Source organism: Monocercomonoides exilis (assembly GCF_001643675.1).
Source record: "Monocercomonoides exilis strain PA203 chromosome Unknown scaffold30-1206723, whole genome shotgun sequence".
Taxonomy (NCBI): Eukaryota; Preaxostyla; order Oxymonadida; family Polymastigidae; genus Monocercomonoides; species Monocercomonoides exilis.
In genome coordinates, this window is record NW_027150575.1 from 191,952 (window position 1) to 212,479 (window position 20,528).

Sequence of the window (20,528 nt, forward strand, 5' to 3'; positions counted from 1 at the left end):
GAAAGAAAGAAAGAAAGAAAAAAGAAAAAATTTTAATGAATAAATGAATTTATAAATTATTGATCAAATTATTTATTTTTTGTAAATTCGACATTAAAACGAATTTTTGACTTGCGAAAACAATTTTTATCATTAATAGACATTATTTTGACTTTTGAGCACATTTTTAAAAAAACGAAAAATTGAAATTTTTAATCAAAAAATTGTTTTTTAATTGAAATAATCAACCATAATGAAAACAATTGTAATTTCATATTTTCAGCCCTGTGATTATATGCGATGGAAATTGAATGAAAAATTGGGAAAAATGTTGGTGCATGGAAAAATGTGACTATGAGCGAATATGGTTGTATTCGATGTAATTTTATCCGGTTTGGACTATATTTGAATTTGAAAAAAACAAACCTATTTTGTTCACAATTTTTCAAATAAAAAGTTATTTTTGTGTTCAAAAGTTATCATTAAAGAAGCTTGAAGTTCCATAATTTCACGCAAATTTTCGATCTTTCAATTTATTTACTCAACCTTAATCATGGCTTCATAGACCTTTTCATAAACATATAATTACAAGTTAGTTTACAAAAAAATTTTCAATCTCTTGTGATTGTTTTTGACTATTTAATTGCATGCTTCATTGTCAAAAAGTTTCAGAATAGTGATCCTTTTTCTGTCTTTAATTTCCAAAATAATTTTTTTTGTGTTTCATTTTTCAATTGTCGATATTTTTTATGAGTGTTTTTTCATTGTTACGTTTCTTTATAATTTGATTTTTTATTCGACTGACCATAAAACTCATCACAAATAGAATAAACACTTAAACTTACGTTGTTTGTTATAAAGAGTTAAATTCAAAATGGATAACGAAAAACAAATTCTGTGAATTTCAATTTTTTGAGAATAAATAAATAAGTAGAATTTTTTATTAGAAAATAAAACATGAATGAATATTAGTTATTTTGATTCAATTCAGTTGAATCCTTTTTCAAAAAACCACATTCTATTGGAAACAATTTTTTAAAAAAAATACAGGAGTTCTTCAAAGGTTTCAAACAAAATATTTTTTGATAACCCTTTCACAAAAAATAATTCATAACTTGTGTGTGATTATTTCAAAAATCGTTTCTATTTTGATATTAATAATGAATTGGTATTCACATTAAAAATCCGATTGTTTTCACTCAAAAGTTTAAGATATGAAGATAAAAAAAAAGCGAATATTTTTGATGAGTACTTGACAAAATCAACTGCTTTTGGAGTTATTTCTTTTCATTGTTCATTTATGAAAAAATCAAATATATTATTTATTGGAAATTTTTAATAATTAAAATTTGGCTTTTTAATTCGACAAAAAAGACAAAAATGCCACTGTTTTTGTTTTAGTCGAAAATACTTCAGTCCGTTGTTTAAGTATTTGTTGGAAACAACTCTTCGATCCTGCTTAGTGATTTCAATATGTTTTCAAATATTGGTGTTTTGACAGTATAATTCTTTGATGTTTTTTACAAATTTATTAAAATGAAAGATTAGTTTTATTATTTTTCGAAAAAAGATATTGTTGTGAATTTCAAAAATCAGTCATTTAAAACTTTCAAAATTACCTTTGTGGCATGTCTGGAGATAATCGAAACAATGATAAAAAGACTTACAAGATTTTGAAGATTTGGGGGAAAATACGGTCTTTCAAGCTTTTTTTGCGCAATACAAAGAAAAATTGCTTCACTCATAACTTTGTTTCGCTTTCTTAGATTTCAAAATAAATTTGATTTTCAGATCCGTGAACAGGTATTGTTGAAATCAAAACAAAAAGTTATCCAACATTTCACGAATGTCAAAAAATGAATACATTTATATTGAGTTTTTTGATCACAAAAAGTCAATGAAAAGTGCATAATTTTTCAATGAAAATGCATGAAGTCAAATATTTTGCCCCATTTGTTAAAAATTGAATTTCTTTTCGTTTCCACAATTTTTGAAATTGCAAAAAATTATTTGTTAATCAACATGTGGAAGATATTTTATATTATCATATTTTTTCTTTCAAAAATTTCGCCTTGAATATTTGTTTTGAATGCACATAAAGCGAACTTTGAAAAGAAATTGATCGATTTTATGACGCATCTACAATTTTTTCTACTCTAACTTTGGCTTTTGTGACAATAATAATGCATTCAACATTCAAATGAAAATTATTTGGCTAATGATGAAAAACCTTTGGATATTCAATACACTGAAAAAAGAGATATAATCTCTATTATAATCACCTTTATTTTTCTAAATATCAAATTTGCAATTTCAACGATCAAACTCCCAACATTTATATTTTGATTGGCTTATTATTTCATTTGAAGAATTTTTTTGTGACATATTGTTATTGACCATCAGTAAGGGTTGCTGAAAAAGTGGATAATAACAAAATTCTCATATTCTATTCACAAATCTTTTCCAAAGAGCTTTTTAAAGTCTTTGTGAGATTTTCATCTTTCGTTTATTTTTTAATATTTTTTCTTTTTGGTTCAATTATTTTTATTTTTTATTTGTAACTGACAACTGATTGAATAGCTTTTCGTGCAACAGAGGTCAACTTTTAAAGAGAAAAAACACACTTATCTTTTCTCTTTTATATATTATTCTTTGATTTGTTAAAATAAAAATTCAAACACTTCTCAAAAATTTTGACATTAACTTTTTTTATAAAATAAGAGTTCGATCAATATTTTTCATTCGTGCAGTATTTGACTTTCAAAAGATTAATTGTGTGATTTCAAAACAAAAAAATTCAAAAAAGAAGAATGATTCTCCTAATGAGAAGATTTCTGCTAATATCAACAAAAAATCAAATTCTCTCTAACAAAAAAGAAGCACTTCACTCATCGAATCAACAAAATAAGAATACACATTTCTGAAATTAAAAAAAAAAAGAATTTCAACAAATGATTCGAAAAGGGTGAAAATGAAAGGAAATACAAAAGGTGTTGATTTTTAAAAAAATAACGCACAATCATGCAATTGAATTACAAATAGATATAAACTGAATATTTGTCGAACAAAAAACTAATCTCCGTGAACAGAAAACTCTTTTTCAAAATCACAAAAATAAAAGTTAACATCTAATTTCAATTAAAACGGAAATAGAAAACAATAATAAATGGGAGAAAAATCAAACTGAAGTGATGATGGGGAGCAAGCAAAACATAAGACACAAATACTATTATCCCAAACATAGCCAACTATCACATCGCTAACATACATATAAACATATAAACAAGAATTTTTAAAGAATAATTCAAGAATTAACAACAAAGCAAAAACTCATAGAATTGAAAATCTGTTCAAAAAAGATTCAAAAAGACACAACAGCACGCTCAAGCAACAACAACAATATCATTTGTCCAATTATTTTTTCTGTTTATAAAATGCACCACATGGCTTGCCATCTTCTCTCACTCACTGCACAAGAAGAACAATCCGACTGCTTCCTTCTGTTCCTTCTCCGTTTCCATTCCCACTTCCACAAGAGGGCTCCCTCTTGTTCCCATCTGCCGAATAGCAACACAGTGCATCCGTCATCGTCATTATCAACGACCCTGCCGGAAACCGCTGGATGAACTCTCTCTTCAGCTCAGTCAGGCTCCCCCGCTCTCTCCAATCCTGCGACACACACTTCTTCACCAGCCCCAAATAGCTCGACTGCTCCGCCTCTCCCATCCCTGGCCTCTCCCCATTCACAATCTTCTGCCCTGCCACCTCTCCTTCATACTCCCCAAACGGAATTTGAAGAGTCAAACACTCCCAAAGCATCATCCCAATCGAAAACACCACCGACTCCTTTGTTGCCCCCATCTTCTTGTTCATCAGCAGCTCTGGCGCCATCCACCTCAAACACTCCTTTCTGTTGTATTCATCATCCTCAAACGCTGAAGAGGGCAGAGAATCATCATCATCATCATCATCATCACTGGCAGATGTCACAACGGTCGATGACGAGGTTGAGGATGAGTCTGAATCTGAAGAAAAGTCGGAGTGCATCACAATACAAATGACCATGTGCTCAGAGAACAGAACAATGTGTGGGCTGAGATTGGAAAGTGACTGAAGTGGATTTTCCATTTCATCAAATGAGTGGAGTGCGAGATTCGCAACCCAAAAAAGAATTTGGGCAGCTGTTTGCTCTCTCTCCTGAAGAGTGCCTATCGCCATCTCCTTTGTCTTGTTCAGCCCATGCAACAACATGAATAGTGAATCCCTCAAGTCAACAATCAGCTTCTCATGAGGAGATGAACAGTCCATTGCATCCACCAGATTCGACATCGATGATGTGGTTAAGCACAGACTCTCTGTTCGAACAAATGATGAATCTGAATCAGTTGTTGAAATGGATGAAATGGATGGCGAAGGTGTTCTCTTTCTCGAAATATCTTCTTCTTCATCTTTCTCCAGCATCCATTGAGGAATCTTGTCTGAGTCTCTTCCCAATATATATTCGGTTGATCCACTCTCTGACAGAAGATGCTCAGATGACTCTGAATGTTCCAGTGTCTTGTCATATACTCTTTTCTTCATTCTCTCTTCATTCTTCTTTTCTGCCTCCTTCTCTGCCCTCCTCCACTGCTCCTCTGGTGACATCTCCATCGTCACCATCTCAAATGCCTTCGGATCCTTCTTCACTGTGTCATTCACAATCTCTCTCAAGTCTTTTGCTTCATTCTTTGCCTTTCTCCATCGAACAACAAACAAAATAAATCCTATCAGAACGATCAAAAACAAAACAACAAATATCAGACAAAAAACAGCCCATGATGATTTCTCTTCTTTCCCTCCTTCAACGATCCTTTCATCTCCTTTTCCAACACTTTCACTCCTGTTCTTCAGGATATATGGCTCTGTTGATGAAGGAGAGTCTGCTTTCCCAAACACAATCCACACACTCACTTCTGTCTCTTCTCTCACTTTCTCCAGTTCTGTACATGAAACAAACGTGTGAATCTCATTCTCTGACACAAACCCTTCTTCTTCAATCTCCTTTCTCACAATCTCCTCTTCATCCCCATTTTTCATGCTCATCTTCACCGACAAATCACATGGCAGAAGCAGCTTTCCCACAATCATCAACTCCAAATTCCCATTTGGCTGAGAAATATTCTTCACATCTTCCAAAATGGGGATGAAAAATGATGTCCTCTTTCTGAAGCTATCCCTCCCAATTCACATCCCTCATCCAATATCCACAATGATGTATTTCTTTCCCATCCATCTCCCCCTTTCACACTCACAACATTCAACTCCCCATTCCCTTCACAAATCACATTCCTTCTGGCTGATGGATATCCCTCAATCGATGGGTTATTGTTCTCAAACTTTCCATTTTCAATCTTCACATTCCCTCCACTCACCCACAACCCACCTCCCTTGCCATTTCTGAATGTTGTTTCCCTCATCTCCACATTGCTCTTCTCAACATCAACCAATGACCCATTCCATTTGCATAACCCTTCTTTTCTATTGTTTTCTTCATTGGCAACCTCGATTTCTGTTTCTCCATCAAACACACATATCTCAATCCTCACATTCTTGGAATTCCTGATCTGCATCATGCTTCCCTTATCAACTGAATTCTCACACTTTCCAAAAGAACTGTTCAGCACACTCACCTCTTGCTCGGCATCTTCCATCCCAATCACACACCCCTTTGATATCACAGTCACATTCTCAACTCTCATCTCTTTCATCTCCACTTTCACTTTCCCTCCAACACTCACAGCATCTCCTTCACATTCAATATTCAATATTCTTGTTTCATCAATTGTCACTTCTGATTCTTCATGGAATGAAAGCACCGATCTTGTTGAATGAATATCTCTGAATGTTGAATCAAATATCTTCAGCTCTCCACTTTCCACACTCACAATCGAACTGTTCAACTTCATGAACTCAACTGCTGTTGTTGGGGAAGAGAAGAATTCACAATTTCTCATCTCCATTGACCCATTCTTCACCTTCATGAGATAATTGTGAGTTGACTCAAATCCATCTTCAAACTGGAATGAGCACCTCTCCACTGAACATTCATTCACAAACTCCATCACACAATCCTTCTCTGCTGATTTCTCAATTTTGGAGTTCAACCGAACAATCCCCTGTGTCCTTTTCAATGAATTCACAACCAGATCTCCAATCACACACTCCTTCCTCACAAACCCTTCCCCATCAATCAGAATCCCATTCATCACCCCTTCCTCGATGTGCTCAACCCCACAGTCGATGCTCACACACGGATTGCTCTGTGATCCACACCCCCTCCCATCACTCCCTCTCCCACTCACAAACACCTGTGCCGAATAATAGAATGTGATCAGCGGAATCAGATCAACATCTCCCTCGCTCCAAACATCCCTCCCACAGATCGAGTTGTTCGAGTTCAGCGACTCCTGGTTGTAGTTCAGCGCAAACAGTGTTTCGTTGATCTGGTGCTCAATCGAGTGGCATCTGACAAATATGTCTTTCCCCACATGTGCCTCATTCATCACAAACAGGATGTTCACAACCTTGAAATTCAGAGGCGGAATCTGACTCTCATTTCCATAATTCGCATGTGGGTCAGACCCATCAATAAACAGCCCTCCTCCACACCCTGCTTCACTCGAGCACTTGCATATCGAAAACGAGCTCCCATTCACTTTCAACACTGACTCCCCACTCATCAGCACCACTCTCATCCCCCCTCCTTCATCACTCAAACCACTCTTGCAACTCGACATCGAACACTCATCCATCACACACTCCACCCCATCCTCAAATGATCCCACATCAATAACACTCGCTCCAATCCCTTCGTTTGTGATGTTCGCAAATGAACACCCAACAACCCTCAGAACTGGTCTGTTCCCATTTGAAAAAACATTTTTCTTTCCAATCATCTGATTTTCCTCTTCAATCATCGAAATCAGGCTCCTTTCTGTCACATCGGCAAATGAGATGTTCACATTCTGAACAGTCACCTCACCTGCACTTGGCCTGAACGCAATCAACCCTTTCAACTCTGAAATCAAACTCAACGAACACCTCTCAATCAATACACTCCCCCCATTCACTCTCATCACACAATATCCAAAACTTTCTGCCGCCCCTCTCCCTGGGCCAAATGAACAATCAGAGACAGATAATAATGTGTTTGTTCCAGAGGATTCAATCAACACTGAATGATGGGCTGTGATGGCTGGCTTGGTGAATGACACATTCACAAATGACAGACTCACATTCGAGGATATCATTGCACCACTGCTGAAAACATTCCCGTCTTCATCACTGATCGTCACCCCTGTCCCTTTCTTTGTCCCTTCAATCACCACTTTTGGTGACTCTGAAATTGATGATGAAGAAGATGAAGAAAATGATATGGAATGGCTCAGCAACCCTGATCCCACAATGGCAATATGTGTATCACCTCCTCCAAGTGTTGGATATCTCAATGATATCAAGTGGTCAATCGATGAGCATGGTGCTTCTGAATGCCCACACCCACTGAAGTCTCCTCCTTTCTCAACTGAAACAAACCCATCCCCACTCCAGTTCCTCCACAAATACACAACCAATGGAATCACATATCCCTCCTCTCCTGTTGTCTTCCTCTCCCATCCACACAGCTCATCCAATGATCTCAGCTCCTCTTCCTTTATCTTCCATTTCAGGTGCTCCTCATTCACAATCTCTCTCAGATCCCATCCTGACACAAACACATTCTTCCCTTTCCACCCATCACATCCCTCAAATCCCATCCCTTCCATCACAAATGTCCCCATCTCATCTGCCAGCTTCACAAACATCCCTCCTCCCATTCCTCTCCCTCCATCCTCAACATCCTCACTCGGCACTTCACATCCTGAATATTTCACTCCTTTCATTTCCAACCTCCCTCCCTTCCCCACTGATATCTTCATCCCTCCCCCTTTCATCCCACTCCCCCCTGAACACACTGATGACAAATTGCATCCTTCAATATTCACAATCCCATTCACTCCCATCTCCACATTCAAACATCCTCCTCCTCCACTCCCACCAACAACTTCCACTCCACTCATTCGGCAGTTCATAATCTCCAATTCAACTCCATTCGAAACAACAATTGGTGATTTCCCACTCATTCTCACTCCCCCTTCCATCACAAATCCATTCACAGTCAGCCCTCCTCCCTCAATACAAATCACATTGAATCCAATCATTTCATCATTTCCAAATGAGACTGAACAGCTGGTCATTGTGATGGTTGATGATGATGAGGAGGAGTAGATAAATCCATTTCTCCTCCCATTCATCTCTTCATTCAGCACAAATGCCAAATAACCCATCTCAAATGATTTTGAACATTCAATAAGGTTGTTTTGATTTATCGATCCTTCATCTCTCACAATCACCTTCATCCCTTCTTCTTTTCCTGAAACACTCACCTCAAATGAAACCACTTTCATCTCATTCTTTATCCATGATTCTGAGATAACATCGATTTCATTCACGTTGCTGCTCGCTCTCTTCTCAACACAATAGTCAATTGTCAAACACCCAAACTCCTCAAACCCACAATGATTGTGATCCAGTGCCCTCTCTCCTCTCCCATCAACTCTCAACTTCGAGCCAATTGAACACAAATACACAAACAGCGGAATCACTTCCCCTTCTCTTCCATCCTCACTCCCACACAACTTCAACACATCTGTTGGAATCACACTCGAATCAAAAAATGAAAATGAACTCCCATTCACTTTCGACTCCAACAACACTCCTCCACCACATTCAACAAACACATCCTTCCCATATGAAGCTTTGTTATCCTCTCCAAACACAAACAAACCCTGAATTCCAGATTCCATTTTCAATGAACCATCCCTGCCCTCCATCACAATCATCATTCCTCCCCCTCTCCCTTCACTTCTCCCTTCTGAACTCTCCCCTGAACCCTTCGCCTCACACCCATCAATCACACAACTCCCATTCACAACAACACTCCCTTCCCCCTTCACAACAACACACATCCCTCCTCCTCTTCCACTGACACACTTGCACCCCTTCACAACACACGACTCAATCACAATTATCCCATTCTTCCCTTCATCCCCCTCTGCCCCAACCACTCCACTCACCCATCCTCCATCTCCATTTCTCTTCTCAATGTTGTTCACCTCACATCCACAAAACACAACTGATTCCACCCCTTCACCAAACTCAATCAGCGAATGTTCTCCAAATCTCAATGTCTCTGTGATCACCAATCCCTCCACTTTCACTTTTCCCCCAATCACATTCACAAAACAATATCCAATGGAATTCTCAGAGGAACAAACAACAGAGCAGTCAGTGAGTGTGAGGAGTGAGGAGTTGGATGTGATCAGAGATGATGACGATGCACCAGATAGAGCTGATGGAATGCAAAACGTGATGTTTCTCATTGAGCATTTGCTCTGAACCTCAATCAGACAAGATGACTCAAAATTCTCTGGTGCTTTCACCCCAACCTCCATCCCTTTTCTCGCACATGAAATCTCCCATTCATAGCCATCTGTCATTCCAACTGCCTCAGCAAGCTCAAATCCTGAATCCAATTCGATCTTCTTGTTTGTGTCTGGATATCTCACTTGAGCTGCATGGGTGATGGTGGCACACGGATAATAGTCAAACCCACAGAACCACGAGTCGTATCCACCAAGCCCATTCTTCCCCTTCCCCACATGTGCTGCATCTGGATATCTGTCCAAATACACATTCAGTGGGAACAACCCCATTGTTGTGCCACTCCGATCATATCCCACCAGCTCATTGTATTTTGAATCTTCATGTTGGACATTCAGCGTTGAGGAGCTTATTCCCCATCTCGCTGAATTGCTCCCATTCACAAACACATAATTCCCTCCCAATGAGGCATAACTCCCTGAAAAGTCAACTGACACAATCGAGAAGTCAATCGAGTTGTCTGCCAGATGCAGCATCATCCCTCCTCCATATTTGCCACTTGTGCATCTCTTGATTGTTGTTGCTTCAACCTGTAGCTTGCTTGTATCTGTTTCCATCTCAACCTTGATCCCACCACCACTGCCATTAACACACTCACAATCTTCGATTGTCATATTCTTGACCACAAACGTCTCTCCTGCCTTCACACTCTTTGCCACAACCACCCCATCTCCTTCAATCAATCTCACATTCTTCACTTTCACATTCGCCAACACGCTATCTCCAGATGAAGTGGCTCTCAAAAACAGGGCAGATGACGACAATGAAGAAGATAAAACAGGTTCAGAGAACAATGGTTCTGACGCATTCATATCTTTTATCTCCGCATCAGCCATTGACAGCTGTAACAGCGGCGCCACAAACACAGATGATGATATCACATATTCTCCATTTTCACTCGTGGTGATCACGACATCCTCCAACGAGAGTGACCCACTCCCATCAGACACCGCAACCACACTCGGCGAAGAAGGATTTGCATTTGAGTTGCAATCAACCTTCATGTGCAATAAACCAAGGTGACCTGCTGACACACTGAACAGCGCTCCAGCTGATGAAAGTGTTCCTGTTTCAATCACACTTTTATCTTTGCCAGTTCCAATGACAGAAATCTTCTTTGTTCCAATCTCAACAGTTGTTGTCTCACTTTGATGATTCCCTTCCAGCACTGTGATCTCCAAGCTGACATGAACCTCACACATTTCAAACGCCTTCTTCACTGTCAGACACTGATTTGATTCATTTGCCCCACACAGCTCATATGAATCATTCCCATTCACAGAAACATATAACGTTTTATCCTTCAGCCAATCCTTTTTTGACGTTTGGTCATATGTCCAACTCCCGGAATTTTTTAAGTTGTATACATAACAGACTCTCCCTTCATCTGTATTTGTTGAGTAACATTCTTTAAACGGAATTCCAGAATTCAAATAAACATTATGAGCATCAACAAAAAATACATCGTGGCCATCTGGAGGGTTTTTCAGGCATTTGCATTCATGAAAATGAATGAAATAACAATAATATCCACGCTTGGAAGTGTTTCTCGATTAGGTTCAAATCTCATTCCCCCACCTTGTGATGAAGCTGAACAGGAGATAAACTGCACACTCATCATTTTGAACACTGCAGGAATATTCGAGCAACGCATGCCTCCGCCCCATGTGTTTGCGATTGAACATGAAGTGAAACTGCAGTCAAACACACACGCACTTTCTCCCCCACCATTTTCTGTTCCAATGCAATCAGCTCCTGAAACCTGAAAATTATCAAGATAAAGCCCTCCTCCGCGATTATTTGCTTCACAATTCTGGAATTCACATCCACTGATCCGAACACATGTTGAAATCGTATTAACAAACATCCCTCCTCCAAAGCGATTTTGTCCTTCGCAAGAATTAAAAAAACTGTGTTCAATCTCAACCGAACTGATTCCAAAACATATGACCCCTCCTCCAGCATAATGAGCATAACAATCATTGAATGCACAATGCGAAACTGAAACAGTTGCGGACGATTGACCATACATGAATATTGCGCCACCGTTCGAAGTGCCATCGGCATATGTTTCACCTTTTCCTGTTGTCTTCGATCCATTCCATTCGCACCAAACAAAAATGTTTGCTCCGTCTGTTGTTTCGTTCTGTCTCACTAGATGTTTCTTGTCATCTTCAGTTCCATTGGCATAAATATTCCTTGTCTTGCAACATCCAATAAATGAAGTGTTTAAGGCTGTCAAGGAAGCCAAGGGGTTGTTCAGAGAGGGAACAATTCCTCCATCATATACGTCACAAACAGACGAAAATAAGCAGCTGTTCATTAGATATGAGGTTTGGGTTGATGTTGTGGTTGAAGGCAAGCACGGGTCAGGTGCTGTTGAGATGTTGAAAAATGTGAGTTTGGAAAGGGATACAAGAGGAATGGACGGTGATGAAAGAAAGGGGGTTGATGAGACACAAAAAGATGAAAAATGAGATGAACAAACAGAAACAGAACATTTTTCCGAAAACTTCTCTTTTAACGTTTCTGAAGAAAAGAGAGATGGAAATGACTTCAAAAACCCAGTTGAAGATGAACAAAGTGAAATGTTGGTGAACAGCCCACAACCTCCAGTCAGGCATAATGGAGACACTTCACTACCCATCACAAAATCGCAATCATTCAATTCAACAAAACTTCCGATCTCTGCTTTGATAACATTTCTCTCATCGTGTTGAATCAGATCCAATGATTTGAGCTTCACTGAAGAATTAATTAGAATCAAGCACCCTTCAATCTCACTTTCTTCAAATATTCTTTCAATTTTTTTCATTTCTCCTTTTCCAAAAAAATGCTCATTATTCACAATCCTGACTGAATTGTCCTTCCCAAATTGATTACTTCTTTCATCAAATAGTTTTAGATTATTTTTCTTTGATTTTTCTTGTTTTTCATTTTCTTCAATTTCACCTTCATTCCCTTCAATAAATAATTCAAACTTGTTTTTTTCTCCATCTGCATCCTTTTGAAGGCTCTCAAACAAAGAGTTTCCCAAATAATCTGTTTTTCTTTCAATCATTGATTTCTCCATCATTTCTGTTTCTTCATTTGTGGCACCATTGCACAGGCATTGCACACATATAATGCAATTAACGTAACATATTCCAGACAGCATAGGAACTTATCTGCACGAATAAGACTCTTTTCTTTTTTTCCGGATTTCTTCTTTATAAGAATGGGTGCAATAATTTAAAATTTGAAAAAGTAAAAAAAACTTCTTGTTCAAGAATAAAGCAAAATATTTTATTATATTCATTTTGATGAGTTTTGAATGAGTGAAATTTCCTTTATTGTTTGATCATTTGAATAATACAAAATGATTGACTAAAAATGTTGATGATTTGATATTTTCATTAATACAAAGAGAGAAGCTGTTAAACATTTTCCACCTGTCATCATATTTGTTTTTAATCATCTGGGCGAGTTGCCCTTGTTATTTGGAAAGTGAGAATTGGAGAAGCATTTTTCTTTTTGGAATTCATTTATCTGAGGAACAGATGAGGTGTGTTCAATGAAAGTTTTTTGAAGAGACTTTTCATATTTTGTTTTCATGTGTATGTGTAATTTTTTCATTTGCAGTCACCAGAGGCATTTTGGAATTGTTATTTCTTGATTGTTATTTGCTGAAGCGTTGGATGGCTGAAATGGGACACTCTCGTCCAACGAGATGGACAGTGTGGTATTAATTCATATGAGATATTTCAATTGGGTGTTTTATTCATTCATTTGATTTTATTTTGCAAACAGGGCAGAAAATGATACAATTTGAGAAAAAGGAAAGATTACAAAAGCTGAACAAACCAAAAATGGATATTTGTGGAAAGTCAAAGGGGCTGCAGGAAGAAATGCAACAGCAACGAATGTCTGTTGAATGTTTGTTTTTCTCGAATATTTTCATGAAAAAATTTTTTTTTGTTTTTCAATAATGTTTTGGATTGGAAATTTCACATCTGTTTTTGTCTTCATTTCCTTATGCCACAAGGAAATAAAAGTCATTTAACTCATTTTCTTTCAGATTTCTTTTTGGAGATGGTATTTTAGGGAAAAGGCAGAAAGGCAAAGAAATAACGAAGAACGAGGAAAAATTGTGGAAGAGAAGAAATGACGATGAAAAAGAGAAATGAGGTGGAATAAAAGCACACAATGGGTCTGAACCAAAGTTGAGGATGTGTTTATTGGGAAGGATCTGAAGAGGAGAAAGGCAAATAGAAATGATGATGATGCCTTTAAAAAGAAAGAGAACAGCCACAGGAGCTGATTTATTGGCTTCAGATTTCATGAGCCAACCTTCACCAGCATCGCAAGGAAGAGGAAAGAAAGTTATAAATGAGGATTAATCATCATATTTGATGATGTGGCAGTATTTTAAAGAAAAGCAATCGAAGAAGATATTTTTGCTGTTGAAGTGTTCATTCTTCTTCTTCAATTGTTTCTTCAAAAAATATGCCTTTTAACATCATCAGCCACTTTCTTCCACATTCATCCTCAATTTCATTGACAGAACGGGAAATTCCTCATATTCCTTGCCTTCCTCTTCTTCCATGTTATTGCAAAATTAATGTTCATTTGTTTTATGGATAACTGGTGTAACAATCCAATCGATTTCGAATGAACAGCAAGGAAGATGAAGAGAAAGAAACAATAATTTCAAAGATTCAAACTTTCTTCAAATCATTGTCATCATCAATTTTATTTTTTTGGAAAAGGAAATCAAGGTAAAAAAGAAACTCCATTGATAAAAATATAAAAAATGAAGAACATTTTCATTTTTTGATAAAGAGTTTCCTTGATTTTTTTTTTGAATTAAATAAAAATGAAAATAAAATAAAATGCAGAGAGACAGGTTTTCTCCGAGATAATGAGTATTGATCACGATTTATGGGTGGCTTGAGTGAAAACTTCGTCCTTCAAAAAATGACATGGAAAAAATGGCGAGAAAAAATTCAAAACAATATCATTAAAAATTAAGTAAATAAATAATGCTTTGTCCGCTTCACTTCACCACCGACTTCGCCTTTTCGCATTGGTCTCGAAGACCAGAGGGCAGGGGACATTGCCCCTCGGAGCTGTCTCCTGCAGGCTGTGCAGGGATTTGGTGAGGCGAGTGTTCAAAAACGGAGCAGAAAGAAAAAACACTCTCGCTTTCACGATGCGTGGAAAATAAAACTGCTTGTGAAGTACTCTGCCTCACGCTCTTCTGCTGCATCAGCAGAACAACGCCAAGACATCACATACTGCATGTTAAATATTTAATTCTTCTCTTTTAAAACCATTAAAATCTTGTAAAGGAGTTGGATCATGTTTTAACCTTTTTATTCATTCCATGTTTTTTAATACAGGTTATCGGTGCACCCTTGTGACTTCTGGCGGTTAATCTATTTCTCTATGCTTCAATATCTCGCCCCTTTTTCTAGTCGTCTCTCCACAAACTTCTGGTTCACCTTCGCACCCAGCAGCTTATTGTCTCTCCATCCGCATTCCTATTATCTCAGAGCAAACCTGTCTCACTGCGTTTAAATTAATTCGAAATAGAGCGAATCAACAAACGCAAGGAGCACGTTTGCTCCTTAATAATGAGTCTTGAAAACCCTCTCTATTTCTGCAATAATGATCTTTAACCTCTCTTGCCTTGCACAATATCGTGCGGCGGATGAACAGAGGGACTGCGGATGAATGTGCGTTCCTTGTCTCAACTCCCTCCAATTCTTGGAACGTTTTCGAGGTGTTCCTGATCTGGTCTTCGACACTTGAGTGGGCCTGACAATTTGTCCTATGCTTCTCTCTCCGCTTCTCCTCCAATCAGATTCAAACTTCTTCTGTGAGGCAGTATGTCTGTTCTCCGTCAACTCCATAATGCAGCGGGGAATTATGGGGGGCGTCTCTTCACCTTTGGGAAGTTGAGCTATTTCACTCTCATTCCGTAAACTCTTATTTCGAATAGGATATCGTTTCTTCGATTTCTTCCTCTTGCTCATATACACTTCTCCCCCATCTTGTGCACTTTCTTTTGTATATTCCTTTATTCCTGATATTGTCTTCTCATCCCTTATACCCTCTCTCTCTCTGTCCTTCTCTGACTTGTTTCACTTTCCTGCATGGGGTGCTGGTCCGCTGATTGTCTCCAGGATCCAATTTGTGTCTTGAACCGAAAGCACTGTGTAATACTTCTGGGCTACTCAAGAACCTGGCGCCCATCTCGCATAAGCATTGATTGCTTTCCAATCTGCATCTTGTTGTCTAGCTAAGTGTGTTATCACAGCGTGTCTTATCGAGTGTGTGGTCAATGTGTCGGGTATTCCGTTCTCACTCAAAACAGCAACTAATTCTTCTTTGATTCTCTGCAAATTTGCACGCCTGCCCACTTCTATGTCGAACCACACATGTTCTTTCTGAAAAGTTGTCTTTGTGCACACCATCCAACATTGGAGCGCTGCAACAGCATCTATACGTGGGTTTGGATGTTTATTTATTATAACTTTGATAGCCTCACCTCCACATGTCTTGGTTCGTTCATGTGTTAGTATTATATTATCTTTAAATATCGTTGTCTCTCTTCTCATTCTTTCCAGCTCTGCTGGACTTAAAGCACCAAAAATCATTGTGAGAATGAGGGCTCTCCTCTGGGGAATTCGTATATCTTTTGCGTCGTAGGTGCTTTCAGCCCATTTCGTGATGATTGTCAAGTCCCACATTGATTTGTATCGTTTGCCCCTTCTTGGCTTATCCCCCACATAAGTCTTTAGAAATATTTTTATGTCCTTTCGATCAATCTTAGTCTCCCTAAATAGATTAATAGAATCCAGCACTTTCCGCATTGTCTGATGAATCACTCCACCTGAAAGGTTCGTATTCGAGAGTGTTTCGTTGAACTCTGACATAATCCATTTGGCATCTTTGGTTGTGAAAGGTTCGGTGTCATCCATGCTTTCTCTGTCCTGGAATTGCTTGAATCTTCGTAGCGCTCTCCACGTATCTCTTTTACTCTTCTGATTTCTCAGTATTGCTGCTGCTATATCCTTTGCTCCAATGTATTCTCCCCAATCTTAAAAGAGATCCCTTCCAGGGGTATTTTCCTCTCCAGTGTAATACTTATAACCTCTCCTGGGGGGTTTTTTCCAGTCTTCCTTTCTCATCTTCGCTCCCGGTATCATGCACTCCTGAAAGGTCCCCAGGGTCATTATCGAATGCCCAGGCTGCAGTAGCGGGGTCCAGGTCTGCCCCCGCCAGGCTAGCAGAATCAGAATCGTTAGTTCACTCTGGGCTTCCTTCATCTTCTCTTTCAGGGTCCGTCCGATGTTTCTCAGGAACGGATGGATCAACACTACATCGTTTTCTAACAATTCTTTCTTTCTATTCATTTTCAGAGAGGATAGTCTCCAATTCCTTCCGCAGGGCACCGGCGCAATCGGTCCTGAAATTGTATCCAATGTTCTCGGTGCGACTGTTTGCAATATCTCTGCGACTTTCTCTCTTCTCAGTGCATAGTCTGGTTTTCTCGCCATCCGGCTGAGTGCATCTGCTTCCGTGTTCTGTTCTCCCTGGAGGTGTTCCGTTTGTATTGTAAGGTCCAGGGCATTTAGTTTCTTCTCTAATGCTCTCAATGTTGGAATGAGCGATGAAGCTCCCCTCTTCTTATGAATCGTCCATCTTGTGGACATGTTGTCTGTCTTCAGACGAATGTGATCTATCTTCTGCTGTTGCAGCCATGCTCACTTTCTCTCTAGTGTCCTCAACACTGCTCTGGATTCCTTCTCGTTAATCGCTAATGCACTCTCCTGGAGTGTCCAACTTCCGTGGACATTGATCTTCTCCTCTTTGTTCTCTTCCAGTATTGTTTACACTGCACCCCAACCCAGCTTTGACGCATATGTTGTTAGTTCTGCTAATCTGTTCATTCTCTTCTGACTCCTTGGTCTGTTCTCTTGCAGGATCATTCTCCAATGTGTTAATTCTCCCAGCATCATTGGGTTGGCTATTACCGCTCCCTTCCAGCCCCCGCGGGCTATTTCCTGCCTCAGCACGTATTGCATGCGCTTCATCCACAAGCTCGCTGGTGGGTGTTGTGACCTCACGAAGTTCAGCCTCCCGAGGGGTGCTGCGAAGTCTCTTGTCTTTTGTCTCCTCCTCTTCTTTGCCGGTGCTATCCAAGTTCGCACATCCTCCAGGAGCAGCACTCTCTTCCTCTCCTGGAGTGTCACTTCCATCTTCTCTGAATTCCACAGCCATCCCAGAAACTCCACACTCCTTGTGGGTTCCAACTTCAGTTTCTCTTCCGACAGTATCTAGCACAGATTTCTCAGGAACTGGGCTATCTCCTGTGAGATCGATCTCAATGCATCCCTGTCTGAGTGCCTGAGGAGAATATAGTCCAGATATATTACAAACTTTTCCTTCCACTTTTCTCCGATGAATGATTCTGCCCGTCTCATTATCTTCGTGAATATTCCAGGAGCATCTTTCGCTCCAAAGGGCATCCCTACGTAAGCGTAACATTGACTTTGAAAGCTGAAGCACAGATAGGGACTGAATTGTTCGTCCACCATAACATGTTTGCATTCACTCGATATATCAAAAGTGGTCATCCAATCGTTCTCCTCCAGGAGTTCCACCACTGTCTCCTGTAACTCCATCTTGAAATGCTTTCCCCACACTTCCTCGTTTAGCGCCCTGCAATCCAGGATCTTCCTCCACTTTCCGTTCTTCTTTATCACCATGAGTGTCGGGTCGAACCACTTCCCCTCCGACTCCTGTACTAGCTTCACCACACCATCCTTCAATTCCTCCTCCCAGAGGGATAAATAATTCCTCGTCATCTCCGTAGTTCCCCGAAACTCCTGTTTGTGTTTTCTCTCCTCGAGTGAGATTGGGGACTGGGGGCTTCTCCATCGAGCTCTTATACCACGGCTCACTAGTTTGTCTCCCCCAATCTTCTTCCACTCGCTCATCCTGTTCACTAGTCTCCCAGGAAGTTGCTCCTTCGGTGGTCCAATCGCTATACTCTCCATCACTTCTGGTGTCTTGTGGCCATACTGCATCCGTGTATTCCCTTCTCCTTCGAGAATATCTGCAATAACTGTCTTTGAACTCACCTCAAGGGCGCTCCCAATTGGGTTCTCTGTAACAGTCCCAGAAGCTCTCAATACTCTCTTCTCTTCCTCCTTCCCGGATTTCCGATCGTTCATCTGTCTTGTCTTGTGGGGGTAATGAAGTCTTCTTCTGTGTTCTCTCTCCATATTCTCATCTCGTAGTCTCTCGAGATCTCCTGATTTCTCTTTTTCTCTCGATCGAACGAGCTCAATGCATCTTTGATATTCTCGCAGTCTTCCATAGGTCCCATTTTTTTATCTATCTCTCGATTGAATGGGACTTCCTGCAGTATCGTTCTTCCTTCGGGAATCGACAGTTTTCTGTCTCTCTCCGTCTAGCGACATTGCGCGACTCCCTTCCCCATCACTTCTTCTAGGTCCATTTTCTATTTCCAAAAGCTGTTCCTGTTACTGTTCCTCACTGTATCCTCGGGGGAGCTGGGGGAAGGGGGGCTGTAATCGGGGCAAGTCTCCCAACTGGTGCTAATGTGCACTGTGGTGGGGCTTGTGTTGACTTCCTCCTTTCTCTAAAGTTCGTGAAGCTCCCACCGAATCCACGTTTTTGGAGCTGTCTGTACACAAAACCCTGGGTGCTCATTCCCGAACTGTACCTTCTAGCGCGCCCACTCCTAGTGGAGATAAGACCGAAAGCTGTTGGAGAAACGGGGGATGCACCGCCCCCTGGAACATCCCTCTCTGAGCGAAAAAAGCTGGTGCTCTCCACCAACCTCATGAGGCTTTCTGGGACATCTTTGGACGTTCCTCCCTCAAGGAACCCTTTCACATTCTCCCAGTTTGACTGGGGAATAACCTTCAACAGGTTAATGTGGCTAATACAGTCTGCTATAAGGGCATATGAGCAGAATAGTCCTCTCAGTCGCTCTTTCTCTTCTTCTTCAAAATGCGCTTTCCTTAACTCCTTTGCTGTGATTGCTGCAATCGCCTTGGCAGCTTCAAACCCCGATTCTAGGGCGGGTTGGAGCAATTCAATGACTCGTACAGCTTCTGGAGAGTCCTTCCTTCCTTCAGCTGTAACCTACATCACCGCTAAAACATTCCAGCTCGCATCTGTATGTCTGGTGAAAAAGTTCTTTTCGGTCTCTGGGATGAATGTATTTAAAATATCATCATTTATCCTGATTGATCCAGCCTTTCAAAAATCCATGAATCTTCTCAGATCTTCCGCCTGTCTCCGAGTTGTCAGCCATTCGTCTGGGAAAATTCCCTAAAAATCATCCGATCTTTCTTCATCATCCCGCTCTTCTGTCTCTTCGGAATCACTATCGCTGACATTTTCGACTTTCAATTTCTTCATTTGACTAAGTGTACAACTGCCCCTCAACGGCTGTCCATGTATCTTCTTCGTGATCATATCTGAAAGATCTGATTCCGACTCCGATTCGCTTGATCTCGACAGAGATCTCCTTCTTGGCCATTCTCTCTTAACCTTTCTCGTTGGTATTATTCCTATTGCTCTGGAGCGACTTGATCCTCTGCTCCTTGACACTTCATCAATCCAATTCTCTACTCTTTTCAGCCTCTGAACAAGATCAATAGTCATCTCTTCGCTGTCACTGTTTTCCATTCGAACAGGATCTTGTGTCATTTCAACTGAGGACAATGGTGCGTGAGAAAAGTTTATATGTAAGAGAAGTTTGCTCTTTAACCACCCATTCTTTAAGATCAAAGCTCATTATCGAAGAGCAAATCTGCTCCTTGCATTCGTAGATTCGCTCTGTTGCGAATTGTTCAAATTTTCTTTATCATATTTTTTCTTTTTCCAGCCTGAAAGTTTCATTTATCAAAAATTTTAGATGTCGTATTACCACTAAATGCTTTGATAAATTAAACACGAATGATTGTGAATGATCATTTTCTCAAAAAGATTGCAATTATTCCATA

At 39.7% G+C, this 20,528-nt stretch overlaps 7 protein-coding genes across 7 annotated transcripts; all 7 read right to left on the minus strand.

Annotated features, from left to right (window-relative positions):
- Positions 1-3,444: 3,444 nt before the first annotated feature.
- Positions 3,445-5,106, minus strand: MONOS_12746 (uncharacterized protein; the record flags this gene model as incomplete). The annotated part of the gene is made up of 2 exons (XM_067865390.1): positions 3,445-4,355; positions 4,782-5,106. The coding sequence occupies 2 exons, from the start codon at positions 5,104-5,106 to the stop codon at positions 3,445-3,447; spliced, it is 1,236 nt and encodes a 411-aa protein (XP_067725061.1).
- Positions 5,107-5,141: 35 nt separating this feature from the next.
- MONOS_12745 (uncharacterized protein) lies at positions 5,142-12,694 on the minus strand (the record flags this gene model as incomplete). The annotated part of the gene is made up of 2 exons (XM_067865389.1): positions 11,113-12,694; positions 5,142-10,972 (listed from the first exon to the last, which is right to left on the minus strand). The coding sequence occupies exons 1-2, from the start codon at positions 12,653-12,655 to the stop codon at positions 5,142-5,144; spliced, it is 7,374 nt and encodes a 2,457-aa protein (XP_067725062.1). The 5' UTR covers positions 12,656-12,694.
- A 3,022-nt stretch (positions 12,695-15,716) lies between these two features.
- On the minus strand, positions 15,717-16,463 carry MONOS_12873 (uncharacterized protein; the record flags this gene model as incomplete). The annotated part of the gene is made up of 1 exon (XM_067865529.1): positions 15,717-16,463. The coding sequence occupies one exon, from the start codon at positions 16,461-16,463 to the stop codon at positions 15,717-15,719; it is 747 nt and encodes a 248-aa protein (XP_067725063.1).
- A 120-nt stretch (positions 16,464-16,583) lies between these two features.
- MONOS_12872 (uncharacterized protein) lies at positions 16,584-17,198 on the minus strand (the record flags this gene model as incomplete). The annotated part of the gene is made up of 1 exon (XM_067865528.1): positions 16,584-17,198. One exon carries the CDS (start codon positions 17,196-17,198, stop codon positions 16,584-16,586), a length of 615 nt encoding a protein of 204 aa, XP_067725064.1.
- Positions 17,199-17,295: 97 nt separating this feature from the next.
- Positions 17,296-18,033, minus strand: MONOS_12871 (uncharacterized protein; the record flags this gene model as incomplete). The annotated part of the gene is made up of 1 exon (XM_067865527.1): positions 17,296-18,033. The coding sequence occupies one exon, from the start codon at positions 18,031-18,033 to the stop codon at positions 17,296-17,298; it is 738 nt and encodes a 245-aa protein (XP_067725065.1).
- Positions 18,034-18,108: 75 nt separating this feature from the next.
- On the minus strand, positions 18,109-18,773 carry MONOS_12870 (uncharacterized protein; the record flags this gene model as incomplete). The annotated part of the gene is made up of 2 exons (XM_067865526.1): positions 18,109-18,374; positions 18,440-18,773. The coding sequence occupies 2 exons, from the start codon at positions 18,771-18,773 to the stop codon at positions 18,109-18,111; spliced, it is 600 nt and encodes a 199-aa protein (XP_067725066.1).
- A 271-nt stretch (positions 18,774-19,044) lies between these two features.
- On the minus strand, positions 19,045-20,211 carry MONOS_12869 (uncharacterized protein; the record flags this gene model as incomplete). Its single annotated transcript, XM_067865524.1, has 2 exons — positions 19,045-19,662; positions 20,074-20,211. 2 exons carry the CDS (start codon positions 20,209-20,211, stop codon positions 19,045-19,047), a joined length of 756 nt encoding a protein of 251 aa, XP_067725067.1.
- Positions 20,212-20,528: the final 317 nt, after the last annotated feature.